The 27,443-nt window shown below is 31.7% G+C and overlaps 1 protein-coding gene across 1 annotated transcript in view; it reads left to right on the top strand.

The window, feature by feature from the left end:
- Window positions 1-27,443, top strand: part of LOC126736811 (uncharacterized) — a 410,403-nt gene that overhangs the window by 300,118 nt on the left and 82,842 nt on the right. Inside the window, exons 5-6 of the mRNA XM_050441363.1 lie at window positions 16,525-16,610; window positions 16,670-16,871. Coding sequence (XP_050297320.1) covers window positions 16,525-16,610; window positions 16,670-16,871 — 288 coding nt within the window. The remainder of the gene's footprint in view (window positions 1-16,524; window positions 16,611-16,669; window positions 16,872-27,443) is intronic.

Below are 27,443 nucleotides of genomic sequence, written 5' to 3'. Positions count from 1 at the left end.
TTAAGATATTTTTAATAAAATCTTTTTCTGTTGTTAAATATTGGTTAGTACAAATAATGTTTGCACGATCACATAAACTTTTTACCACTATTGGATGATTACAATTAAAATTAAGATATTCATTAGTATGAGTTGGTTTACGGTAAATTCTAGTTTTAAAATTGTGTAAATCTTTTTTAATTAAAATATTAAGAAAAGGAAGCTGACTATCAGCTTCAAGACTCCTTTTCAAGAAGACCAATCAGCTCCTTTTTAAGAGTAAATTTTATAGTAGATTCTTTGGGGTTAATATAATTTAAAAAAATTATAAGATCTATTTTGTTATGTTGATATATTGAAAAAATATCATCAATATATCGACACCATATTTTAGGTTTTTTGTCAAATGTATTAATAATTTCAGATTCAAAATTTTCCATAAATATATTATTTAAAATTGGTGAAAGTGGAGAACCCATAGCCATGCCAAAGTTTTGTTGATAAAATTCATTATTGTATTGGAAATAACTAGTTTTTACACAATAGATTAAAAGTTCTAACATTGTTTTAATGCTTAGTGTTGTACGTTCTGCTAAATTATTTACATTTTCTAATTTATTATTAACAATATTTAAAGTTTTGTCAACGGGAATATTAGTAAAAAGACTTACAACATCAAAACTTACCAATAGATCATGAGGGTTAGAAGAAATTGTAGAAGGTTTTTCTAAAAGGTGTTTAAAATTTTTAATGTAAGAATCAGAATTATTGGTGTATGGAGTTAAGATATTTAAAAGATATTTTGGAAGAGGATGAGTAGGTGAATTTATGCTACTAACTATAGGTCTTAAGGGAACATTTATTTTATGTATTTTTGGTCAACCATAAAAATGTGGTGTTTTATTATTATGTGGAGTTAATTTAAATCTATTAATATCAGAAAATTGGTTTTTATGCTTTTCAAGTAAATTATAAATTTGTCTTTTAATTTTTTCTGCAGTATAGGAATTGTTTTGTTCCAAAGACAGGAAAATACTGGCTAACTTTATATAGGGTGTCTCCTTTTTCATAGGGACAGTATTGCTATCTCCTATACTATAAAAGATACGAGGGCGGTTAAATTAGAAAAAAGTTGCGGCATTTTATTCTGATTAAAAAAGTGTATTTAGATTTTTTATGCGACGTTTCGTTTTTTAGATATCATCATCAACTTTTTTTTAAATACGGACCTGGATTTTTTATTTTATATTTAAAAAGAATTTTTATTTTCCTTTTCAACAATATATAACTCAAACGTCTGTCTCGACGTTTCGGTATAAAAATAGCAGTTTTCAAGCTTTTTTCTTTAATACGGACCTGATTAGTATTTACAAAATTAAAATACCTTTTGAATGCATATTTACCTATTTATCTTTAATATCAAACATAACATTTTAAAACTACAGTGCCCTTTTTTTTGTGGGTAAGAAAAAGAAATTCGAAAATTTTATATGGCTCTTTTAATTTACGAGTACTTGCTTTAGATTTAGAAGGGGAACAATAAATGTGTAAATAAAATAGAATTTTACACTTTTAATAAGAAATATTTTATTTACTTCACAAACAAATGACAAACGTGTATTAACCAAAAAAATAACAAAACAATACGATTTAACTAAAGAAACAACATTCTCTTTACATACATTAGGCAAGAGTTGCTGTTTTTCTTACTTATAAAGCAGTTTTTTAGTTCTGAGAAGAAATTAAGCAGTTTTTTACAAATAACATTTAAACTATTTACAAAAAATTTTCGAAGTGACCCCCATTATGTTCAATGCATTTTACGGTCCTTAATTCTAAATTCTCTATTGAGCGGGTTAAGTATTCGGGCTTTAAATCTCTAAATGCAGCAGTGACCCGATGTGTTAACACCTCCATATTATTTATTTCACTGTTATTGACTTTATTTTTAAAAAATCCCAATAAGAAGTAATCCAGAGGATTAAGGCATGGGGAACGAGGAGGCCACCTTACAGGACCGTTTGTTCCTACCCAGCAATTAGGGAAATTTGTGTCGAGAAAATCTTGTGCAACAGCGGATTTGTGAGCGGCACAGCCATCCTGCATAAACCACCGAATACTTCTTAATATTTCCAATGGAATTTCATCCATAACTTCCGTCAATAGGTTAACGTACCTTTCACCATTTAAATTTCCATCAATAATTTTGGGACCTATTAGCCTGTTACCGATGATTCCGCACCACATATTAAGACTAAATCGATTTTGAGGCTTCGTTTCTTCTACTAAAAAAAAAAGAAAAAAAAAAGAAAATTGATCTGAGTAGCGAAAAAATGTTCAGAAACAATGTTATTAAGATGTATATAAAAAATCAAGACAATAATTTTATTTTCCACCAGGCCCCAAGCTTTAATAAAACTAAAAAGTTTTGTGCAGCTCTTCGCCTGACTTGGTGTTTATGTAGAAAATGCTGTCGGGTGGGCGATTAGCGAATATTTAGTTGATGATTTTTGTATTACAATATAAATTAACAACAATTAATTATAAACACTAAACCAGCCCAGAACTCGCCACGTGGAGGTGGCTGCACATCGAGTTCCAGTATCCAGTATCTATGTAGTCATCCGCCTCGAAATTTAGTTTTGGAGTTTTGAAAACTCTAGGTTCCGTTATTATTTGTGTTCTGACTTTCTCTATTGGACTAACTGCTAGTTTTCTTATATACTTTCGAGGGTCTGTTAACATTGAAACCAGTAAATTTTCAGGATGCGCAAAATACGAATTCCCTTCTATCACTTTATCAATAATATTTCTGATAGCTTCTGGAAACTGCCTAGATATTTTAATCATCTCCCACAAGTATCTAGCACCATCTTGTAAGAGCGGTTTGGTCTTTATTTTAAACCACATTGGTGCGTAAAGTTTCATTATAAAGTTTAATATAACTTTAAAGTTCTCTGATGGATCCTTTGTGCCAACATATAAACGAAGAATTCTGTTCGCTGTTGTTACCCATCTGGAATGGGCTAACTTACCAGGATTCCGTTCAGATAATTGTTTGGAGCAATTTCCGTTTTTAATGACTTGACACATTAAATACAAATATTGCTGATCAGTACTGAGCTCTTTGGCATTAATTTCTGGTAAGTTTAAGAGTTTTTTCGCAGTTGTCTAGAAGGCTCCCAATAGGTCCTGAATAATTATATGGTCTCTTCGTGTGGCCGTCCATTTTTTTTAATAAATACCTTAACGGCAACTCGTTTGCATGAAGTAAGGAATAAGCATCATGCGCATTAGTATGTTAGCAGCGGCATGTATTAAAAAAGAATATATTGTATTACGAGAACTTTATGTGCGTTCGGGGCTCGGTTTAACCTTAATTTTTTTTGACCAATTTTTTTTTACACACTTGTGGGGTTGTATATTATTGTTTAGAGTCTACTCATATAAAAATAATAATTTTTTTTTGAATATTTACCCCCTCTGGGGCCCGGCCTAAATATTTAAATTTTTTCTCATCTTTTGGGGAACTTTATTTTTGGTCAGTAGGCAACTTTTGGTAGCTACTTGGTTTTGATTTTCAAAAAAAAAAAAAATTCAGCCCACCCTATTAATTATGCTATTGATTGCCCTGAATTGTTATCGCGCATAAACTTTAGGTGCAATACTGGAGTCCTTAGAAAGACGTCCCTTTTTCTGGTTTAATGTCATCATACAAATTATGGTAAATTTTCTCCAATTAATCGACTCCACATGTTGGGAAATAGATTCAATCAGATTTTTGACTTGAAATGGATTTAAAGCCTTCAAAACTTAAAAGGTGCCTGAGTAAGTTTACTCATTGAATAATGTGTGTTAAGTATCAAATAAATTTGATTGCTTTTACTTTTCTTATTTTAATTATTTTTCTTAAGGGTATATTTTCAGTTGTTTTATATTTTTTTACTCAATTGAGGAAAACTATATATTGTTGTATTAATTTTTTTTTGGCTAATGTTAGTTTGTGCTATAATTTTTCTGGAAGTTTTATCCTATTTGTATATCTTGTGCTGCTACATATTAATATACATTTAAATAGATATATTGTTGATGTATCGAAAATTTGGACATTTAATACTAAGATTAATATATTAAAATTATTAATATATAATAATATATATAATCCTACTAATGTGACATTACCCAAATAAACTCTTTAATCCATAAGAAATATATGGGGTACTGAAGTTATGTTTTGCTTACTTACATATTTAAAAAAAAAATATTTATATCATGCATAGAAATTTATTGATTTTTAAAAACTTTACAATTTCTTTAAAGCTGCAAATGCTGCTATTTTCTATCACTTGCAAAAAGGTACGAAAACACTTTGGGTATGACTAAGTTTAACAAAGCTAAAAAGTATTCTGCGGAGATTAAAACCAAAATCCCTTACAAATCATCCAACCGAACAAACAAAAATCGTTGATTTTTCTTCTTTTAACACCGTTCTAATTTACCTTGCAAACAGCGCGTCAGGTCCCAGTAGTATACCTACATCCTTATAACTTCGAGTTTTTAATTAACTTTTTGTTTTGTGATATGTATCTCTGCTGTTGTAGTAATTCATACGGTTCGTAAGGTAAATTCTCGGTAAACAGAATGAGAAATGTTAGCAAATGCTTAATTACAAAATGCTTTTATGACCCAATAGAAATTTCCAATTTTATAATGACATGCTTGTGACATAGTAATTAATATTCATTGTTTAATAGAAAATCTGTATTGTTCCCTTTAAAGAAAAAAATCACTTTGCAAACAAAATTGCAATAAAATTTTAACATCGGTGTATTTATTCTTAAAAAATAAATAGAAATTATATTATTACATTCATTATTTAAATTCACCTTCAAATTCTTTATTCATGTCATACAACTTCCAAAAAGTTATTTACATACGTTAATTAATAAAAGAATAATCAACAAATAAACAAATAATGTTTTTACTATACTATCCTAAGTTTACTTATTAAAAATGAAATTCTAACATATGTAAATAAACTTGACTAAAAATAAAGCATTGGAACATACACACTGTCGCTCATATGTAGAGCAACTTTTTAAAAACAATAAATAAACATATTTACTGCCAAAATATTTAGGATTGCAGACATAAATAAAATTTAGCATTTAACAAATACCATGATCGGAATGTTTTTGTTTACTTCTGACACCACAGGCTTTGATGATAATTTTGTCGGTTTTTAAACCGTCCATATATAGAGCAACTAAATTTTATTTGAAAATCTGTTTAGTCCCGTTTCTACTCTTCAGATAATCTTTGGTGAATGTAATAATATAAAGACTTGAAATGCCAAGGGGTGTACATTTGTCACTGCTAATAAAGGAAAAGATTATGGAAAAAATAAGAATTGGAGAAAAGCAGTCTAAAATAGCAAAAGACTTAAATTTAAATAAATCCATAATATCCAGAACTGTTTCTTATTTTAATAGAAGGGGTACTTTGGAAGGAGTTCCAAAAAGTGGCAGAAAAAGAAAAACTGATGGTGTGGTGGATAGAAATATAAAGAGATTGGTTGTGCAAGATCCCTTTATTCGTGCTTCTTGAGTTAAGCAGCAGTTAGGACTTGTTTCAATATCAATAAGCACTACAAAACAAAGACTTAAGGAAGCTGGTTTACAAGGCAGAAAGTCCGCAAAGAGGCCGTTTATCTCAAAGAAAAACAGAGAGTCTAGACTTCGATTCACAAGAGCATCCTTACTGGACTTACCAAAAATGGAAAACAGTAGTATTTTCAGACGAAAGTCAATTTAAACTATTTAGATCCGATGGTATTTGCTGGGTTAGGAAACCGGTGAATGAAAGAGACACCACCGGTGCTGGTGGCATTAAGAAAGAATGAAAGAAAGAAAATGTGCTATATTACGTAAGAATAATCTTGTGTACAAGCATCCTACAAGCTTAAAAACAAAACAAAAATACAGTTTCAAAAATTGATAACACAATGAACAAAATTAAACACAAGAAGACAAAACTTTTTGAACATACTTGAATTAAAGATAACTAAATAAAATAATGAAAGGTTAAAACCTATCATTAAAAAAGTCATCCAGGTTATAATATGCCTTAGCCAATAAAAGCGACTTTAATTCTCTTTTAAATTTCTTAACATCCGATATAAAGGGTGTCCAAGATAAGAATCCTAAGCATGGGGATCTCGGTATCTGTTGGAGATACAGCTTCGGTTAAATTAGGAAAAAGTTGTGCACTTTGAAGCGTATTTACATGCCGTTGAGAAACTTCAAAAATTTCCATGGCCTGCTGAGATATTTGGAAAAAACGGAAATTTGCCAATATCGATTTTATTTTTTCCTGGCTTTATTTTAAAAGATATCAAAAAACTATTGACACTTTTGAAGTAGTACGTGATGGCGCTTTTAAATTTTATATCCGACGTTTCGTTTCCGAGAAACCACCATCAACTTTATTTTTTTATATGGCGCGAAAAGAAAGTACACCCTGTATCTGATTCCATTTTTTATTACAAATTCAACGATGTATCACATGTCACATTTTTTTGTTAGTTAAAAGGAAAAATACAATTTTTCTTTTTTTTTAAACATATTATTAAGTAGGCTTTGGAAACAAATGCTTTGACACTTTGACGTAAATACCTTTTACCCTGTCATATATTTTTTATTAAATATTAATTGCCGTTGTTGTTACCGTGATTGTCGAGGTATTGTTTGTTGAGTAATTATTGTTATTATTATTTACTGTTGTCGTTATTATTGCTAAAATTGTGTTATTATCTTCAAATATGCCTGGTGATCATTATAGTCATGAAGAGAAGTTTGACATGCTGTCGTGCTACATTTTGTGCTACAAAAATACTGTAAATACAGCAGCAATGTATCTTAATAAATTTGCAGATAGAAAGCAACCATGTAAATCCATTTTCTTAGAGTTGGCTCGAAATTTAAAAGAATATGGTTCGTTTAAAAAGCCTGTTTTATCTCGAAAAAAGGAATCTCCTGAAGAAACTCAAAATAATGTTTTACAAGCAGTTATTGAAAACCCCGAGATATCAACCAGGCAAATTGAAAAAAATGTAGGAGTGGCCAAATCTACAGTTTATTTTTACGTAAAAACAAATCACCCCTACAAATTTAGAATTTGCCAAGGACTTAAACCTGGGGATTTCGAACGACGTCGGCATTTTTGTGAGTGGTATACACGTGCCTGTGAAGAGGATTTTAATTTTCCATCAAAAATAATATGGTCCGACGAAAGTATGGTCACTAATAATGGTATCTTTAACCGCCGCAATAGTCATTACTGGGTCCAACAAAATCCGCGTGTTAAGAAAATATCTATATATCAACAACGTTTTGGGTTTAATATGTGGTGTGGAATTTTAGGAACCAAAATACTAGGTCCATTTATTTACCATTATTCATTAACAGCAGAACGATATCTTAATTTATTGCAAAATGATTTAGAAGACTGCTTAGATGATTTACCTCTGGCACAAGTCAATAGCTGTTGATTTCAACAAGACGGGGCTCCTGCACATAATTCTGGGCAAGTTCGACAGTACCTTTCGCAGCGTTTTCCTGAAAAGTGGATTGGAACCTCCAGTGAAGTGTCTTGGCCAGCGCGATCCCCGGACTTAACCCCTTTGGACTTCTTCCTTTGGGGATTTATTAAAAACCGAGTCTATCAACATTCTTTTGGAACTGAGCAGGAGTTACGAGAATGTGTGACGGCCGATTTTCAAAGTATTACGCCAGAGATATTGCGTGATGTTTTAACTGCTACTGTAAGAAGATCATACTTATGTCTAGAAAATAACGGAAACCTGTTTGAACATCTGTTTTAAATTAAATTTATAAAATGCGTTAATTTATTTGCTTTTTTCGTTATTTTTAAAATGTATTTATTATTTGTTGCATATCGTTAGAAAAATCATAAAACATTTGTCTATTACTGGTTACATTTTTTTATTTATAAGTAGTACAATGTATAATGCAAATCAATGCTTCATTTAGCTTCATCACTCTCTAAATAGATATTAAGAAAAATGTGACAGACTCGGTAACAGGTATTTACATACGTCAAAGCATTTGCTTCCAAAGCTTACTTAAAAAATATGCTAAAAGAATAGAAAATTTGCATTTTTCCTTTCAACTAACAAAAAAAATGTGACATGTGATACATCATTAAATTTGTAATAAAAAATGGAATCAGATACAGGGTGTACTTTCTTTTCACGCCATATATAATAATAAATTTGATGATGGTTTCACGAAACGTCGGATATAAAATTTAAAAGCGCCATCACGTACTACTTCAAAAGTGTCAATGAGAAAGTGTCAATAGTTTTTTGATATCTTTTAAAATAAAGCCAGGAAAAAATAAAATCGATATTGGCAAATTTCCGTTTTTTTCAAATATCTCAGCAGGCCATAGAAATTTTTGAAGTTTCTCAACGGCATGTAAATACGCTTCAAAGTGCAGAACTTTTTCTTAATTTAACCGAAGCTGTATCTCCAACAGGTACCGAGATCCCTATGCTTAGGATCCTTATCTTGCACACCCTGTATGTCTAACACATAAAGGAACATGATTGTAAATTTTTTTACTTATGTAAATTAATGAGTTTTTGGAAAGGGAAGACGTAGGAATAGGTAGGGGAACATCATTTACACGACGAGTCAAATGGCCAGTGTCAGAGGGTAGTTTGGGAATTTTGTGAATAAGAGCACCTGTTTCTAAGATAAAAAGTGAAAAAAGAGGAATTTTTGCAGAAATGAAGAGGGGTTTGCAAGAATCTCTTAACTTAGCAGAACACAGGTATCTAACTGCTTTTTTTGAATAACAAAGACAATGTTAAGTAGCCCCTTATTGGTTAAACCCCAAAAAGGCAAGTCATACCGAATATGAGGTTCAATAAGTGAAAAGTACACTGAACGTGCAACCATCCCTCCCAGCTCTTGTTTTACCATTCTTACTGCAAAACATCCAGAAGATAATTTCCCACCTAATGTAAAATATGATCTTCAAACCGAAGGCGACCATCAATGGTAATTCCTAGGAACTTGCAGCACTCTTTATTCTGCAAGACGGAATTTTCGTCAAACATCAGACCCTCAACATCGCACCTAAACCCCATAATAGACGTCTTTCTTACATTAAACACGAGCCTGTTGGAAGCACACCACCCTGATAAAATCTGAAGGTCTTCAAGGATACAAGTCCTAATATAATCAGAATTTTTATGGCTCCATAGTATGGTGGTATCATCAGCAAACTGAACCACCTTGCCCTGCAGTTTTAATAAACTCAAGTCATCCACATACAGTAAAAATAACAGTGGTTCCAACACTAAACCCTGGGGAACGCTGCTTTTTAGGGATCTAGAAGCAGACAAACGCCCAGACACTGTAACCTTCTAAGTATGATTTGATAGATAGAACTCAAGCCGTCGCAACGCTACGCCCCTAAAACCATATTTATCGAGCTTAGATAACAGTATTCCATGATCCACACAGTCAAGTGCTTTGGACAGATCACAAAACACTGCTGCCAATGACTCTCCAGAATTCAAGGACACATAGACGCTCTCCAAAAAGCTAAAAACAGCATCATGAGTCCCTTTACTGGCTTGAAATCCAAACTGATTTGCAGACAAAATGCCATTATGATGTAAAAAGGACAAAATTCTGCTTTTTGCAAGTTTTTTAACTATCTTAGAGAGGGTAGACAAAATAGCAATGGGACGGAAATTACAAGGCTGATCCAAATCTTCACCCTTATCAAGAGAGATAACCACTGCCTCTTTTAAACATGAAGGAAAAATGCCAATATGTAAAGAATTGTTTATGGCAGAAACTAAAGCATTTAAGGCTGAATCAGGCAAAAAGAGTAACAACCTCGAAGATATCCCATCAGCTCCAGATGATTTATGGTTAGAGATGGATACCAGATGGTTTTTTAGGCGTTTGATTTCATTTTTTACTTCGGTAAGTTCGACAGGATGAAAGAAAAATGAATGCTCAACCGACACTTGTTGAAGATAGTGCAGGGGATCAATGTTACTACGAATGCTCTTGAGTAAGATATTAGGTATATCACAGTAATAGTCATTTAAAATGTCAGGTCTTAACTCCGGCTCAGATACTTTTCTATGGCAATGTCTACAATCATTAATAATCGACCAACACTCTCTTTGATGTCTATTTGATGTCATATTTAAGCGATCCCTATAATAATTAGATTTTGCTGCTTTAATTGTCTTTCTGTACAGACTACGGTATTTCTGATGACATACAAGGATATTTTCATTTGTGGTATATTTGCACAATTTAGTCAAAAAACGGAGGTTTTTAGCTGAAATTCTAAGGCCTCTTGTAACCCATGGTTTTCGTTTCTTAGTTTTAAGCCTCATTTTAGGAAAGCACTGATTGATTTTATCACACAGAACTTGAAAAAATAAAGTAAGTGGGTCAGAAGCCGTTTCAAGTGCATTCCAATTTACCGAAGCTATAGCAGCAGAAAAAGCATTGAAATTTTTCCTGCTGAAAATTCTTCCCATACAGTGAGATGAAGATGATACAGTATTATATGGCATTTTAGCAAGAATAGCTTCATGGTCGGAAATACCAGATGGGAGTACTGTGCATAAAACGTCATCAAAATTTGTACAGAAACATAGCAACATCTCCTGTAGGTGGCCTATAAACACAAAGAATATATAAATTAAAACGCTTACAAAAAGAAAGAGAGAATTCAAAAACATTAGATTATCAGAAGATTATCATACTTATCAATATTACAAAAAATCGTTTTAATTGTTTGCCTAGCGAAGATCATGGTTCCTCCATGTATAGATTGTTGACGACAAAAATTTGATATAGGAACATAATCAGATATTAAAAAAATGGTTATTATGGTTTGGGGTTGCTTTGGTATGGGTTCATTGGTGAAAATTAAAGGTGTTATGGATCGCTTTGTATTCCAAAAGATATTGGAAAGTCAAATGCTACCATGTGCAGAAGACAACATGTGCTTAAGATGGGTGATAATTAATTAAGTGTTAATAAACTTGATGTTAAAGCCTTTTCCAGCCCAGAACCCAGATCTCAACCCCATTGAGAATTTGTGAGATGAAATTGATGGGAGAATTCATAAAAAAAATCTATCAAATGTAAACTAATTGCATCAGGAAATTCAAAATATCTGGAGAGCAGTTTTTCAGAACTATATTGATGGACTATTAAAATCAATGAAAAAAAGGTATGAAGCGGTTATTAGAAATAAAGGATATCCTACTAGATACTAAACAACATGTAAATTAATTTAAAAGAAATAATTTAAATTTAAGTTGCTCTACTTTTTACCCATACAATTTAGATTTTTTTTAGTTTTTATATATACAGGTTATTGAAAATAAAAATTGCGATATAAACAAAGTTGTTTTACTATTGCATAAAAAGTAAGCAGTCCTATTTTCAAAAAGGAGATAAAAAAAATGATTTTTTAAAAAGTTGCTTTATATATGAGCGACAGTATACATAAAACTTGGTTAAAACAGATTGAACAACACTAAACTTAAAATTCAAAAACTCATCTACACTATAAAATGCATTTTTCAATAAAACCTATTTAGTTCTATTTTAAAAATTGTTCACTGGAACCTTTTTTATTTCCATTGGCACTTTATTAAATAAAGACTCTGGCAATTCAATAGTCTGCAAAATGGAGCAACAAGATCTTCTACCTGCCTCGTCTGATAGTGGTGGATATAATCATGCTTAGTATATTTTTGCTCATTTTTTTTATATAGGTTTAAACTTTCCAGTATTTACACTGAATGAAAAGTTAGAATTTTATGGCGAGTAAAAGCCTGTCTGCACTCATCCCAATATCCCATGTCCGAGACTATTCTGACTGCTCTCCTCTAAAGGCCAAACATTCTATCCACACACAGGACGCCCTTCCCCACACCAACAGGCCATATAACATAATAGAGTGGATAAGGGCATACAACATAGTATGCAGAACCCAACAGCCCAGTCCAACAGAGCACTTTAATTGATTTTTGAGAAGAAAAATGTTTGACCTAAATTTCCCTAGTAGTTTATCAATGACATTCCACCTCAGCACGGGATCCACATATAGACCAATAACACAGGTCTACAAAATAAAACTTTTTGAGAGATTTTTTTAATAATAATAGTATAAGATATAGATAAGTGATTTTATATAAATTTGATACGCTGATTTCAATTTTGTCATCCACTTAATACAAATACATGTATTAATTTAAGAAAAATATAACGTAATTTTAATGCTTAACTTAATGAAATCTTCGCCTTTTTGTAAGAAAACTGCGTTTTGTAGAATTTCTGCTGTAAATTTTATGCGGATTATCACGCTGTAGCATTATGCTAAAAAAACTTTTTGCAGAATTTTATAAATATTATTTTCCTATAAAATTAGGAATTTTATTAGGATATTAGTTTGTGAAAAATAAGGATGTGATAGGACAAAATTAAGGTCAGTTTCGAATTTAGGAGGTTAAAATTAGTTAAGAAGAGATGTTGATTCAAAAACATCAATTTTGCTGTAGAACTATGTAATTTTACATCTGTGATACCTAGATTTATATCGTTGGGATTCCTTAAGGAAAATGTTAGTTTCTGAGTTTTTTATTTATTAAGAAACAGTTTGTTTAAAGCAAACCACAGCTCAGCCTGGGACCGTGCGTCCTCAAGCATCCCCATAAGAGCCTTTAGTGTCTTGCCGGACATGATTTTGTTGGGTCGTCAGCAAAGAGAACATACTTGACCTAATGTCTTAACTCAGGTAGGTTATTTAAAAAGGATAAGAAAATTATTGGACCCAGGATTGAGCCTTGAGTTGTCTACGATTTTCAAGACCTAAATTGATTAAATTTTAAATTTATACTGTTTAAACTTGCCCACGAGGATGCTATGATGCTACATACAGTCAAAGACCTTGCTGAGGTCAAAGAACAAGGCAGAGCAATATTCCAGTTTTTTAAATGCACCGATAATAGCCTCGACCAGACTGAGAACAAACTGAGTGGTGTGCCCATTTGAGAAAAGGTTATTTACGGTCACATTATTCACACATCTCATTAAATACACACACGAGTGTGTGTATATAATATGACCGTAAAGCATGTTCTGTTTGAATTCGATTTTTAAGGTCTGATGATGCTCTTAATATGAGCGAAACACGTGTAACCTACTGTTAGAATTAATAAATACTTTTGAGACTGAGACTTTGTATAGTTCCCTTTAGACTATGTTTTTCTGTTTAAGCTAATTATGCGTGCCCTCAATCTTATTTATTTATGTTTTTTTATTTTATGTTACATTTTAAGTTTTGTTGAACATATTGTGTCTTGTAAGTTATGATAGGTGAATTTTATAAGAGTTTTATAATATTATCTTTAGTTTTAGCTATTAAGATTTACATTACTTACTAAGCATGACCAACTTTTTACTAATAAGAAAAATTTTCTTATTTTTAAATGATATAAGCTCAGGGATTACGATTACTTGTCTTTACTGCTATTATTTTATTATGGTTATTATACCTATTGAATTTTTTTCTTACTAAAAAGTGTTAAGAATAGACTTAAACAGAGTAACAAATTGCTTGTTCCATAAATTATCTATTGAAAATATTGATAATATCATTATTTTTTGAAAATATCATTGTTTGAAAAACGATTTTGATCACACGGTATAAAAAAGAATCAATTATTTAGAAATTTGAAAGATAAAATAAACTTAGTCAAGGACTCGTGGAGAAGAACGTCGGTGGTAAATATTAAATTTTAAGCAATACATTAATTTTCTTTAAAATTTCTTTAAATTGTGTAATAACTAGGCAACGTCGCATTTTAGAGCAAAACCGTTTTAGGGTTCAAGAGAGAGTCAAATAAGACTCCCATCTCTTTTTTTTATGGTTCGATTAAAAAAAAATTAAATTATGTACCACGCTTTTTTGAGGCACCCTGTAACAACCAAACTAATTTTAAAAAGTAACCGTCTAACTTAATTAATATTCCCATATTAAATATTTTTTCCTTTATAAAATTTAGCCGCAATCGAGCAACGTGATATATTTTTAAAATTTGTAATCTCCCGCCAACTGTAGTGTGTATAACAGATGACGTGGCATAAAGCAGAAGGTGTAAGAGAGTGGAATTATGGTTTTTAGACAAAAATGATGAAAAATAAAATCAACAAAAGAAATTCTTGTTTTATTTAAATGAATCTGTGGGATCCTACACAACAAACTGTTATATCTAAGGTGAAAGAGGAAAGACGTAAATTCTGTAAGATCCCTGTCAAAAATATTATTTTAATAAAATAAACTATATGGCTTTGTCAATCTCAAAAACGAACAAAAGGAAATTTTCGGATGATCCCGTCAGCCCTTTTTCTAAGCTCGTATAATTTATTAAAAAGATAATAGTACTTTATTGTTAAACACAACCTAATACAACCAATACAACCCTTCAACAGTTTTCGTAAAACGTAACATAAAGAGAAAATTGCCGGTAACGTATAATATTGACTCGCGGCACCGAACATAAACTAGAATAGAAGGATCACTCTAAGCGCCGCCCAAAATGTTGCCTTTCTCACTCGCTTTCTGATGCTACTCTTTTTTGCTGCCCGGTGGCGACTGCGTTATACAGGGGCGTCTTCAATATTAGAACTATAATAGCGTTGTGCGGAAGTTTTATACTTTAAAAATGCCGGCGATATGTTGCGTAGATGGCTGCAGGAGTAAAAGGGGATATACATTTTTTTTTAAATAAAAATGGATTAGTTTACAGAAAAAAATACACGCTTTTCTTCAGTATTTCTGAAATATCTCGGAAAATTGAGATCCTACAAAAAATCTAATAAACAAAAGTTGGTTTAAAAACAAAAGATTGGCTTTTGTTTGATTTATCTAGGTGCTATAGGCGCTAAGATACAACTGTGTGAACATAACCCCTTTTATTAGATAACAAAATATAATGACGTAAAATAATAACGTGAAATAATTTAAAAAAAAAACGTTTTTTAGACAAATATCTAGCACATTTTTTCAAGTATGTACTATCGAAAACTTTAAAAATAAACTTGATTGTAAGTCATTAGCATAAAAATTAAAAAAGTTAGGAATAAAATAAAAATAATTGCAGTTTTAAAAAAATTTATCATAAAAAATTATGTATTTATTTAAAAAATTAAAGCGTAGCCTTCTACAATGGACTATATATAGGTACCAATAATATGTTCAAAAAGTGTCAGCGATTTAGAGTACATATTTTTTTTAAATCGTGATTTTAATCTAAAAAAATGCAAAATTTTTGGTAATATTCTGTTATTAGTGGTGGTTTTTAATAGTGAAAGCTATCCGATTTATTATTAGTTGCATTGCAATCATTTGAATGATATAAATTTTAGCCACTTATACCGTCTAACCATACTTAAAACTGCATTTTTTTCGTCATTAAGGGTGGTTTTTAAGGGTTTAAGTTTCAAAATATTGATGTGTACTATAATCCCCAATGTAAAACTATAATCATTTTGCATATTTAGGTATATGAATTCTAGGTTGTAAAACACCTATTTTCGTTTTATTTGAATTTTTGGTGGTTTGTTCTTTCATCCCCTATTTAAAAAGCAAATAATTAGGCATTTAATAAGTTTTTTTTATTTAACTGCCTTTTTATATTTCACTGTTACCGAGTTCCATATGCTGAGTGTTGTTATCACATTATTATGTAAATTTTATTAAATATTTAAAAAATGGGTATATTAACGAAGTTATTATTAATTAAGTGTATGTAATATTAGGTAGGTAGTTTCTTGGTCAGTTAAGAAAAGAGCATGAAAGGAACGTAAAGCTAAGATTTAATTGTGTACATTCTAATAAACTTAATTTTAAAGCTATCTACCAAGTGTTTTTCTTACAGTTATTTGTTCAAAAGAGATACTTAATAATATTCTTTCAATTTCATTTTAACAATAATACAAAGTGCCTTTAATTTCAAAAAATTCCATATATTACACGCTGCCCGCCGCGATGTACGAAAATATTCCTTATTAAAAATGTTTCAAACACCCCCCCGTATCGTAAAGGATTGCCGTCGAAACTAAATAATGATTTACGACCGCGTAAAAAAAGTCGGCACTGTTTAGAAGTCCCTACTTCAAACGGCCGCAAGAGAGTGAACCTACTGTCTTGTTCTTTATACTGTGCTCGCGGCAAATTATACAAGTTTCTGGCGAATACATAAGCGGATGCACTTTTAAATTATCTGCAGATTTTCATCTGGGTCGGCTGACAAGTTTAATCTGATGCGGGCGTATAGAGTTGAGATAGTTGAAATGATTGCTTGTTACATAAACCATTAGAACTTACTTGGCTGCGTTTGTCAGTTTGTTTGATTAAAACATAAATAAAATGTGGCTTATGTTTCTGATAGAAAATGTTATGTTTCAGGTTTCTGCTATGGACAAAAAGACGTTAAAATACACAGTGGTTACCTTACCAAAGACAAAGAGATCCGACCTTATCTATCGAATGCCGTAAGTTCTGTTAAAAGTAGTTTAAATGAGCCAATTTTTTAACAATTTAAATTTTATAGTGTGGAGTATAACGATTCCTTTGAGATCCGTGTATCGACAACGTTTCCTGGCTCGAAGGCGGCCAGCCCTTTGACCTATCAAGTTCCAAAGCCTTTGCAGCCGTATAAGGTGAAGGTTACGATTAATCAGGAGGAGGGAGCTTTCTTGATATATTGGGCGGAACCGTTTATACCATTGAGTATAGGAAGATATTATTATCAAGTAAGTTTTTAAAATTTAAATTATTATTGAAATTTAAACAGATGATGTAGCTTCCGGTCTGTCAGGCCATCTTCAGAGTCGCTTTGCGACAACAAGCAAAACAGTTTAGATATATAAGACCAAATATAAAAAAAAAAATTATCAAAATTACTTACTTATGTATATACCTATTATATATACTATATTACTTATATTACTGATACTTGGCAACGTTGCCTCCAAGCTACATATGTGCTTTGTTTAGAATTTGCTCCATAAAACTAGTTTTTCGTGTGTTTCTTTTAAATTTAAAAAGTTTAGCCTTCATAGAGAAATCCTATCCTCTGAGACTTGACTGTGGTGAGTGAGTTTCCATAAAATCCAAAAATCTCTAGTTGAAATACAAATAAAATTTTGACGCCCAGTTCATATCGATTTGTGTGGTACCTTGACTAATATAGGTAGAAAAGTTTATAAGGAACCGGCTGCTCAATATGCGCACAAACCCATTTTTCAACACAAAATCGATAGAAAATCCGGTGGCAGAGAGAAAAGACGACCGCAATATATTTTCTCTCGCTTCTTATTAAAGAAACCGCAAGAACAAAGCAGCCGCCGTACTTCGTTTCTTTGTAACTGCCGGGGATTTAAAGCCTATGACTAGCCTGAAGGCTACTCAGTGTCGTCTCGTACGGGAAGTGAGTTAATCGTGTTATAAGGCATTTAAAATCTGTTGTGTGTTTTTTTTTTAAATATAATAGTGAAATAGACTATATTTTTTTTAGTTATACTATCCGATTTTTATTGTAAAAAGTAAGTAAAATTGGTTTACATTATTCAATTGTCTAATAATTTAAAAATTTTTTATTTAATTACTGTTAAAAATTATATTATTTAAAATATATTTTGATTTTAAGTGACAAAATAATAAGTATTTAACTTGTAGGTATATATGTACAGCCTAGAGTGTGCATGTGTATATTAATTTTTTTACTTTCTAAATTTTCTTAGATGTCACCTAAGAAAGTAGGTAAACAAGGATAAATAATTCACAGCCAAGGGAGAGAGATTATTTCTAACGTGGCAGCTTTTATGAAAAAAAGAAGCAGAGCAAGGAATTATTATTCCTTTGAAAAATGTTAGGTAAGTGAACAATATAAATTCATATTTTATTGTAGGATGTTTTCAAATTTTAATTTTTATTGTATTGATAACTTACAATAATAGTATATAATTATTTTAGACAACGTACGTTAGCTGCCACTCGAGTATTCCAGTCAACTTACAGAAGAGTGGTCCAAGAGTCAGAAGATATAGAAAATATATCTTCCTGTTCCTTTACCAGTCCAAGGAAAAAAAGGTTAAGAAAATCTCAGAAGATTGGTAACATTACTTTGACCCAAATTAAAGATATAAAACAAATAGTGTATGATTTCTACATAGTTGAAAAAAGAAAACCTACTCTAAAATGTAAGTACAGTGTATTTCAGTTGTAAAACCCAAGTAATTTACTTACCCTACATTGCAATATAACACCAGAATATTTTATTATTTAGACAAAAGTGGCACCTGTTAAGTATTTTTTTGGGTTTGACATAAAATAACCATATGGAGATTTATTTATTTACATATTCTTATTTTGCAGAGTACCTATCCTTTCTTTAATTTATTAAGCTTTTTATTTTATTATGTTACGTCTTTGCTAATTTTATTTTTAAATATCATGAGAAATTTGTTTAATACATTAATATGTTCCTTTAATTACATATAAGTTTTTTTTATAGATGGACCAAAACGGAAGATAACAGAAAAGCTCGTATGGAATCTTACGACATACGATTGAAATAGGATCAAATATTTAAAGCTTAAAATTTTAAAATTATATATAAATATTTTTTATTTAAATTTTAAAATATAAGGTCGTAATATTGTATATACTGATGAAAGTTACATACATAGCAGTCATACAAAGGACAAAGGGTGGTTTAATGAAAGTCGACATGGAATTAGAAAACCCATTTCCAAAGGACAGAGACTGATAAGGAGACTGATTCAGGGAAGAAATGTTTTCGTAAATAATGGGTTACTGATTTTTCGCTCAGGTAAATTTTTTTAGTTATTTCTATATAAAGTAATACCAAAAATGATATTAAAATGTAATACACAGAAATGGTACTCTTAGTTAGTTCGTTGATTGGATAAGCGGGTACTTATACTTTTCAGTCCCAGTTCCCTACCCATATTTTCACCTATAATATTTAGTCAACCTTTTACCATTATCAATATTGATATTTTCATAATTAATACCACACTGACAACTTTATACGATTATTTTAAAATCTTTTATTCTTCTCTTTTTAGGGTCAAAAAGCGGAGACTATCATGATGACATGAACCATCACAACTTCATGAAATGGGCCGAAAATCAGTTAATTCCAAATTTACTACCTAATTCCGTCCTAGTATTAGACAATACAGCTTATCACAATGTGCCTGTAGTCAAGAATGTTACATCTGGAAGTAAAAAGCAGGAAATAGTTGACTGGCTCAAGAAACGTAATTTTACATTTGATACAAAACTCACCAAGACAGAGTTATATGAAATAGTGTCTGAAAATAAAAAAAAGTATCCTGTAAAAACCAAGTTGGACGACCTAATGGAAAAGCATGGAGACATTGTGTTACGTTTGCCTCCATACCACCCAGAGCTTAATCCGATAGAAAAAATTTGGGCAACTGTTAAGAATTGGGTGGCAAGCAGGAATTCCACTTTTAAATTGGCGGATGTCGAAACTATGACAAGGCAGAAATTTGCGGAAATTTCGAATGATGAGTGGATGAATATTTGCAACCATATAGACAACATAGAAAAACAATATTTCGAAGTCATCACCTTTTTGATGAAGCATTGGATTCTTTCAAATTTACAGTAAATACAGGCTCATCTGATGAAGAGATCGAATGGTCTTCATTGGATGAATCTGATTTAGGTTGTAATACACTATCTGATAGTGAATAAAAATATATTATATGTAAAATAATGAAATAAACCTTTAAGCTTATACCAATTTGTTTCTTTACACAAGTCGTTTAAAATACCTAATCCTTAAAAAAAATGCAAATAAAGAATAATTTTCAGCTACCTATTTGAAGTCCTGTTTTAAAAATAATTAGCGAACTGCATCCTCCTGTAAGTAAAACTATTTTTTATTAAATTTTTTATGGGCACATCACAATGCTAAAAAATATAATTTTAATTTATCTACATTTTTTTAAACGAATCTCGGAGCAATTAAATTCAAAGATATGCATTCTTAGTTGGTATTGCAACTAAATAAAACGCACTTATAATATCGCTAGCTACACCTACTAAAAATCTAGGGCTATTTAAACTCTAGTACAAATAAATATTAATAATTTCAACAAGTGCGCCGCCTCCACTGTCTTCAGACCTCGACATAGTCATCCGACCCGATCGATAGAATAACGAGATGCGCGGATTTTGCCGCCTGTTGATGTCACCGGTTCTTTATACTTTTCTAACTATATCTGGGCTGTAGGAGCATTTCTTGCGACGTTGTCACGTCCATCTAAATATCTGATTTTTAATATTTTAATATATCGCAAACTGAAGTGGAAAAAAAATTGAAGCATAACTGTGAAAGTTGCAAAATGTTTTTTCACTTAGAGTGTGACTCTTCGAAGTCGATGCGCGGCTAATGCAACAAAAAAAACTCCACGGGAGTGTAAGGAATGCAAAAGCAATATTTCTTCTCGACGTTCTACAACTTTTACGGTTCCCAATTATGATAATTAGGGAATTAGCGAACTCAAACTAATAATTCGGTCGTTGCAAGGGGAGTTGCGTGAATTTCATAACTTAATAGATTTTCTAAATGAAAATTTCGAAGATAAAAGGAAAAGATCCAAAATACTTTCAGACATGGTTACTGAAGTTTCGAAAGAGAATAAGCAGCTAAGAGAAAAAGTTGAGAAGCTGGAAACCGCCTTAAATGTGCATTCAGTTGAAAATATTAAAAATAATATTTGTATCAGTGGCTTAATTAATAACAGCAATAAAAATAATGTCAACGAACAGATTACTGCACTTATGAATTACTTAGAGGTCCCAATATCATTAAATGACGTCAGCAACATTCGTCTTTTTGAGAAAAAATCTGGACTTAAGGCTACTGTTATGCTACCCAAACAAGGTCTAAAAAATCGTATTCTGAAAGCCCGGTACCAAAAGGGTAAAATTATAATCCGCAACTTGGGTCTGGAAATAGAAACTATGTCTATTTTTGTCAGCGCAGGAGGAAGGAAAGGAGGAACTTACTAAGGAAAGTTATGCCATATTCAAAATAACCCAAAATCTTAAGTAAAAAAATTACAGTTATGTATGACATCGCAACGACAAAATCTTCGTTCGTAATGAAGACGGCGAAAAAGCAATATGGATTAAAAACGAAAATATTTCAAACGAACTGTTGGAATAGATTTAGTTCTATGTATTAGGTACTATAATACTTATATAGGGTGATTTTTAAGTTGATACTTTTTTTTAACTGTGTATAGAACTCGGTAAAATATACATTTTTTTCAAATAACTTTTTTCGATACATTCAAAAACAAGGGACAAGTTATGGAACATATAACCCCTGACTATAGTATATTTTATTCCTTAGTTTATAGAATATGATCTTTTACATTGTAATCATTTTTACTTTAGCTAAGAAGTAATTTGTATTGTTTTAATCAGATAGATTTAAGCATTAGTAGAGTTAAGTCACAACGCTGAGTTATGGAACATATAACCCCTGACTATAGTATATTTTATTCCTTAGTTTATAGAATATGATCTTTTACATTGTAATCATTTTTACTTTAGCTAAGAAGTAATTTGTATTGTTTTAATCAGATAGATTTAAGCATTAGTAGAGTTAAGTCACAACGCTGTAACGTTCTTAAAATAAATTTTTAAAAAAGCCTTTTCATCTTTCAAATCTATAACTGGCGCAGTCGACGGAGTTCTAAGTCGAACAATATCCGACAAAAATCGCGGAATTGGTCCGTTTTTACGGTTTATCGGCAATCGCGAACCTTGTGAATTTACGAAGAGGCAGCACCCAGGAGGAAGTCAAACTTCGACCAAATCTATTGGGAGAAGAGCGTTCAGCAACGGTCCAACTTCGACCAACCCTAGATTAGGCTTGGGAACACAAGCATCGGTTCCTATAGGCAACGTAGTCTAAGAGAATGCAGCTTTTCATCGCTGGATTTTTGCTATTGTAAGTGCTCATTGTCCTTTCTTTTTCCTTTGTTTTTAAATTGATTTTTATTTTGATTTTTCCGTTTTTGCACAATTGCAAACTATAACATATACTGTTGTTTTACGATTGGCAATTTTATTTAGGTTAGATTTAGAGTTACAATTTATTCAAGTTTTTATTTTTTCTTTCTAGTCAAGTTACGTAATTTTGCGTAATTTTTTATTAATTTTATGTCTGAAAATAATTCTGAAATTATTGACGAATTACTTTCTCATTTGGAAAGGTTATCCGTAACAAATACTAAAACGGATCAGCCTTATTTAAATCAAATTATTTCTGATAATACCGCTGATATTAATAACACTTTACCTGCCTTACCGGAGGAAGAACTCGAAGTAGAATCTGTATCAGTTGTATCCAGAACCATGCCTACTGATATGCCACTTTTAAAATACCAAACGGATAACATCCCACATTTCGATGGAAATCCAAAGTTATTGCAAAGATTTATTTTATCGTGTGAAAATCTTCTAAGAAATTTTCAAAATAGTCAAACTCGTGAAGATCCTATTAATTCAATTTTAATAGACTCGATTTTAGGCAAATTAAGGGGTAGAGCAGCTGATTTAATTGGCTCTAGATCAGAATTAAATACTTGGGCTTTAATAAAAGAAACCTTAAATTTAACATTCGCAGATCAAAGGGGTATTGACTGTCTAATACAAGACTTAATTTCTATTAGGCCTTATAAAAATGAACCACCATTAAATTTCGGCATGAGAATACAAGATGCCAGAAGTCTTTTGTTTGCTAAATTAAGTACTTTAATTGTTGATGAAAATGAAAAACGAATTAAAATCGCCCATTACGATGATTTTGCTTTAAAAACCTTCTTAGCAGGGCTCAAATATCACATGCAGTTAGTAGTTAGGCTTAAAAATCCAATTAATTTAGAACAGGCACTATCATTTGCCGCCGAAGAAGAAAACTTTATAAATTTCAGCCGAAATCAACATCAAAACACAACTGTAAACCTACCACCACAGACTAAAACACATCCACATCAACATGTTAGAGCTACAAATAATAATCAACAAACATTTCCCCACAATAATAAGCAATTCCCAATACCTTTCTTACAACCAACATTTAATGCCCAATCATCCCCAGAAATTAATATTTTCCGCCCAACACCACCCTCAAATAATGTGTTTGCATTAAACCCCCAACAGCCTCCAATAAATAATGCATCTTTTGTACCAAGGCCCCCTCAACCACAACCGTCAAATAATTTTCAACAAAAACCATTTTTCCAAAACCCAAATTCAAATTTTCCAATAAATACCAATAACAGACCGAATTTTAATCAAAGTTCATCAATTAGAAGCCGCAGTGCTCGAAGCAATTTAAATAGGCCGACGCCAATGGACACTAGTTCAGGCACAGCCATAATTCATCATCCAACACCCCATAAATTAAATTACCAAGAATTTCATGCACAACAAATTAACGACAATAATAATTATTGCTACAATAATTCCCAAGATGATTATTATTACGATTTCTTAGACCAAAACGAATCTGACCTATATCCCAATGAAAATGCATATTATGCAGATGTGCAAGATCTTTATCACTACAATAACACTCAGACATCCGATCCTTGCGCTTCAAGTGAAAATATAAAACCAGATGAAAATTTTCAGCAAGTTCAGGCAACACAATACCCAACGTAATTAATATGCATAATTACAACATAAGATCAGATTTACCGTACGTGTTTATTCCCGAAATCACAGCACATTTTTTAATTGATACCGGCAGCTCTAGAAGTCTAATGAAACCTTACCTAGCACACAAATTTTATAAAAATTTTATTAATAAAGAGGTATTTAATATTCAGACCGCCCACGCAATGACATATCACGATGAAGTCGCAAACATTCCTATTTTTAGTTTATTTAATACCAATGCCTATCACAAATTTTATCTTTTCGACTTTTCTCAAAAATACGATGGTTTAATTGGCGCAGATTTATTGAACCAATTAAATGCTAGTATAAACATTAATGCTCGGAAAATAACAACTTCTAATGCAGAAATACCAATAATTTATGAAAAACGTGACGATAAAATCCCAAATGAAAATTTTCAAAATTACAATTTTTCAGTGACAGTATCTCCTAGATCCCAACAAATAGTTAAAGTACCAGTAACCGTTGAACATGGTACCGGATTTTTAGATTATCATAAATTTGAACATAATTTAGAAATACCAGGTTCTTTGGTTAATATCTCAAACTATTTTGCCATCACTTCAGTCACAAATCCTCAGGATATCCCTATAACCCTACATTTGACAAAACCTCTAGATATTGAACTTCTTGACATTCATAATATAAATTTTGTTGAAAAAATGGAAGTTGATGAACCTCTTTCCTTAGAGCAAAATAATCTGCTTAAAGAAAATTTAAAAAATATTCGCTTAGACCATTGTAACATAGAAGAAAAACAAATGATTCGAGACTTATGTCTAGAATATAAAGATATATTTTATTGCGAAAAAATTCCCCTTACTTTTACTAACCAGATTAGACATCAAATAAAATTAGACAATCACACACCGATTTATACAAAAAGTTATCGCTACCCAGAAGTCCATAGACAGGAAGTAAAACAACAAATTTCAAAAATGTTAGAACAAGGCATCATCCAAAATTCATATTCCCCTTGGTCCAGCCCCATCTGGATCGTTCCAAAAAAATTCGATTCTTCCGGAAAACGCAAGTGGCGACTTGTTATAGATTATCGTAAGCTCAACGAACGAACGATTGATGACAAATACCCTCTTCCCCAAATTACAGACATTCTGGATAAGCTTGGCAGAAGCCAATATTTTTCAACACTTGATTTGGCCAATGGTTTTCATCAAATCGAGATGGATCCCCATGATATCCCAAAAACCGCCTTCTCCACTGAAAATGGACATTACGAGTTCAAACGAATGCCTTTCGGACTTAAGAATGCCCCATCGACATTCCAGAGAGTCATGGATAACATCTTGAGAGGTCTTCAAAATGAAATCTGTCTTGTATATTTGGACGACATTGTCATTTTCAGCAGTTCTTTGGAAGAACACATTTCCCGTTTAAGACAAATTTTTGACAAACTTCGTGAATCCAATTTCAAAATTCAGTTGGACAAATCAGAATTTTTAAAAAAGGAAGTCCAATATTTGGGTCATGTTGTTACTACTGAAGGTGTTAAACCTAATCCAGACAAAATTTCAGCAATTAAAAATTTCCCAATCCCAAATTCTCCCAAAGCTCTGAAGTCGTTTTTAGGTTTACTTGGTTATTATCGTCGATTTATAAAAGATTTTGCCAAAATAACAAAGCCTATGACGATTTGCCTTAAAAAAGATCATAAAATAATTCATACCCCCGAGTTCATTAAATCATTTAACCACTGCAAACAACTTCTCACCAATTCCCCCATACTTCAATATCCAGACTTCAGCAAACCATTTGTTTTGACAACTGACGCTAGCAACTATGCAGTTGGAGCAGTCCTTTCCCAAGGGAACATTCCCAATGACAAACCCATCGCCTACGCATCAAGAACCCTTAATGACACCGAAGTAAAATACTCCACGATAGAGAAAGAGTTACTTGCTATAGTTTGGGCATGCAAACATTTTCGACCTTATCTTTTCGGTCGCAAATTCAAAATTTACACAGACCATCGACCTTTGGTATGGCTTTTTAATATGCGAGAACCAAATAGCAAACTCGTAAGATGGAGATGTAAATTAAGGGAATACGATTTTGAAATTATTTACAAAAAGGGTAACCAAAATACCAACGCAGACGCACTCTCACGAATTTGTATTAATGCAATTGAAAACGAAAGTATCGTAAATAATTCAGGTGATATAGATCTAGATATTGACCAATTCCTAAAGTCCTATGACCCCAATAAACTAAACCCAGCAGATATAACATCAGTTTTAAAAGAATTAAAACCTCCCTGTCCAGAACCAAAAATTAAAATATTGCAAAATATTCAGTTGGTTCCTCCAAGAAATACAAACCTTAATATTCAACCACCCCAATATAATTTCCAAAATTTTAACGACCCACCCCATCAGTACGAAACACAAACTCTTAATGATTTCTCAAACTTAAACCTTCAACCAGATAATGTCAATTTACCACCACCAGAGTTTCATTCCCAAGAGACTCCAGAATCTTCTATAAATACTCCGCATTCTAGCAGCAACCATAACACTTTAAATGATGGAATCCCCATACTGGATGATATTATTAACAATAAATCATATCAAATAATTATCTCCAAAAATCCACACAATAAATTGACTGTCAACTGGGAAACATTCGAGAAACATAATATATGGCATGTCAAAATTCCAAAATCTAATCCCAAACTTATATTAGAATTCCTAAAAACATATACCACCGATAAGAAAACTTTTTACCTATATTTTCATGATGATTCCATGTATATCGAATTTAATGATGTTTATATGCACCACTTCCATCAATCTGGACCAAAACTATTTAAATGTACAAAACTAATAAACTCTATAAAAGAACCTGATGAGCGAATCCTTATTATGAAATACCAGCATGAAGGTAAATGTAATCACCGCGGAATAGCCGAGACTTTAGAAAAACTTAAAAGGAATTATTATTGGCCATCCATGAAATCCGACATAACAAAGTATATAAATGATTGTAGTATATGTCAAACATCTAAATATTCCCGTAAACCACCGTATGTTCCTCTTGTACTAACAGAAACTACTGGAAAACCATTCCAGCTGCTTCATATAGATATTTTCAAATTTGACAACCAAGACTTTCTTACACTCGTCGACACCTTTTCAAAACTAGGTCAAGCCATTCCTATTCAAGGCAAAACTTCAGTCGAAATATGTTCAGCTCTCATCCATTATTTTTCATTTTATGGTCTTCCTGAGAGAATAATTATGGACAATGGTCCTGAATTTAAAAATACCACCGTTCAAGAAATCTTAAAGACTCATAAAATAAACATACATTTCACAACACCTTTTCACCATGAATCGAACTCACCAATCGAAAGACTCCACTCTACACTTATCGAACACCTTCGAATTTTAGGAGACCGTTTTAAGGACGAAGACGTTAAAACCTTAATGAAATATGCCATAATAGCATACAATTGTTCGATCCATTCCTCGACGCAGTTTACACCCTTCGAGCTAACATTTGGTCACACAAACACAAGAGACCCATGTGAACTTATAAATACCGGC

This window comes from Anthonomus grandis, chromosome 5 (assembly GCF_022605725.1).
Source record: "Anthonomus grandis grandis chromosome 5, icAntGran1.3, whole genome shotgun sequence".
In the NCBI taxonomy this organism is placed as follows: Eukaryota; Metazoa; Arthropoda; class Insecta; order Coleoptera; family Curculionidae; genus Anthonomus; species Anthonomus grandis.
This window is presented reverse-complemented; position numbering and strand designations above follow the sequence as displayed.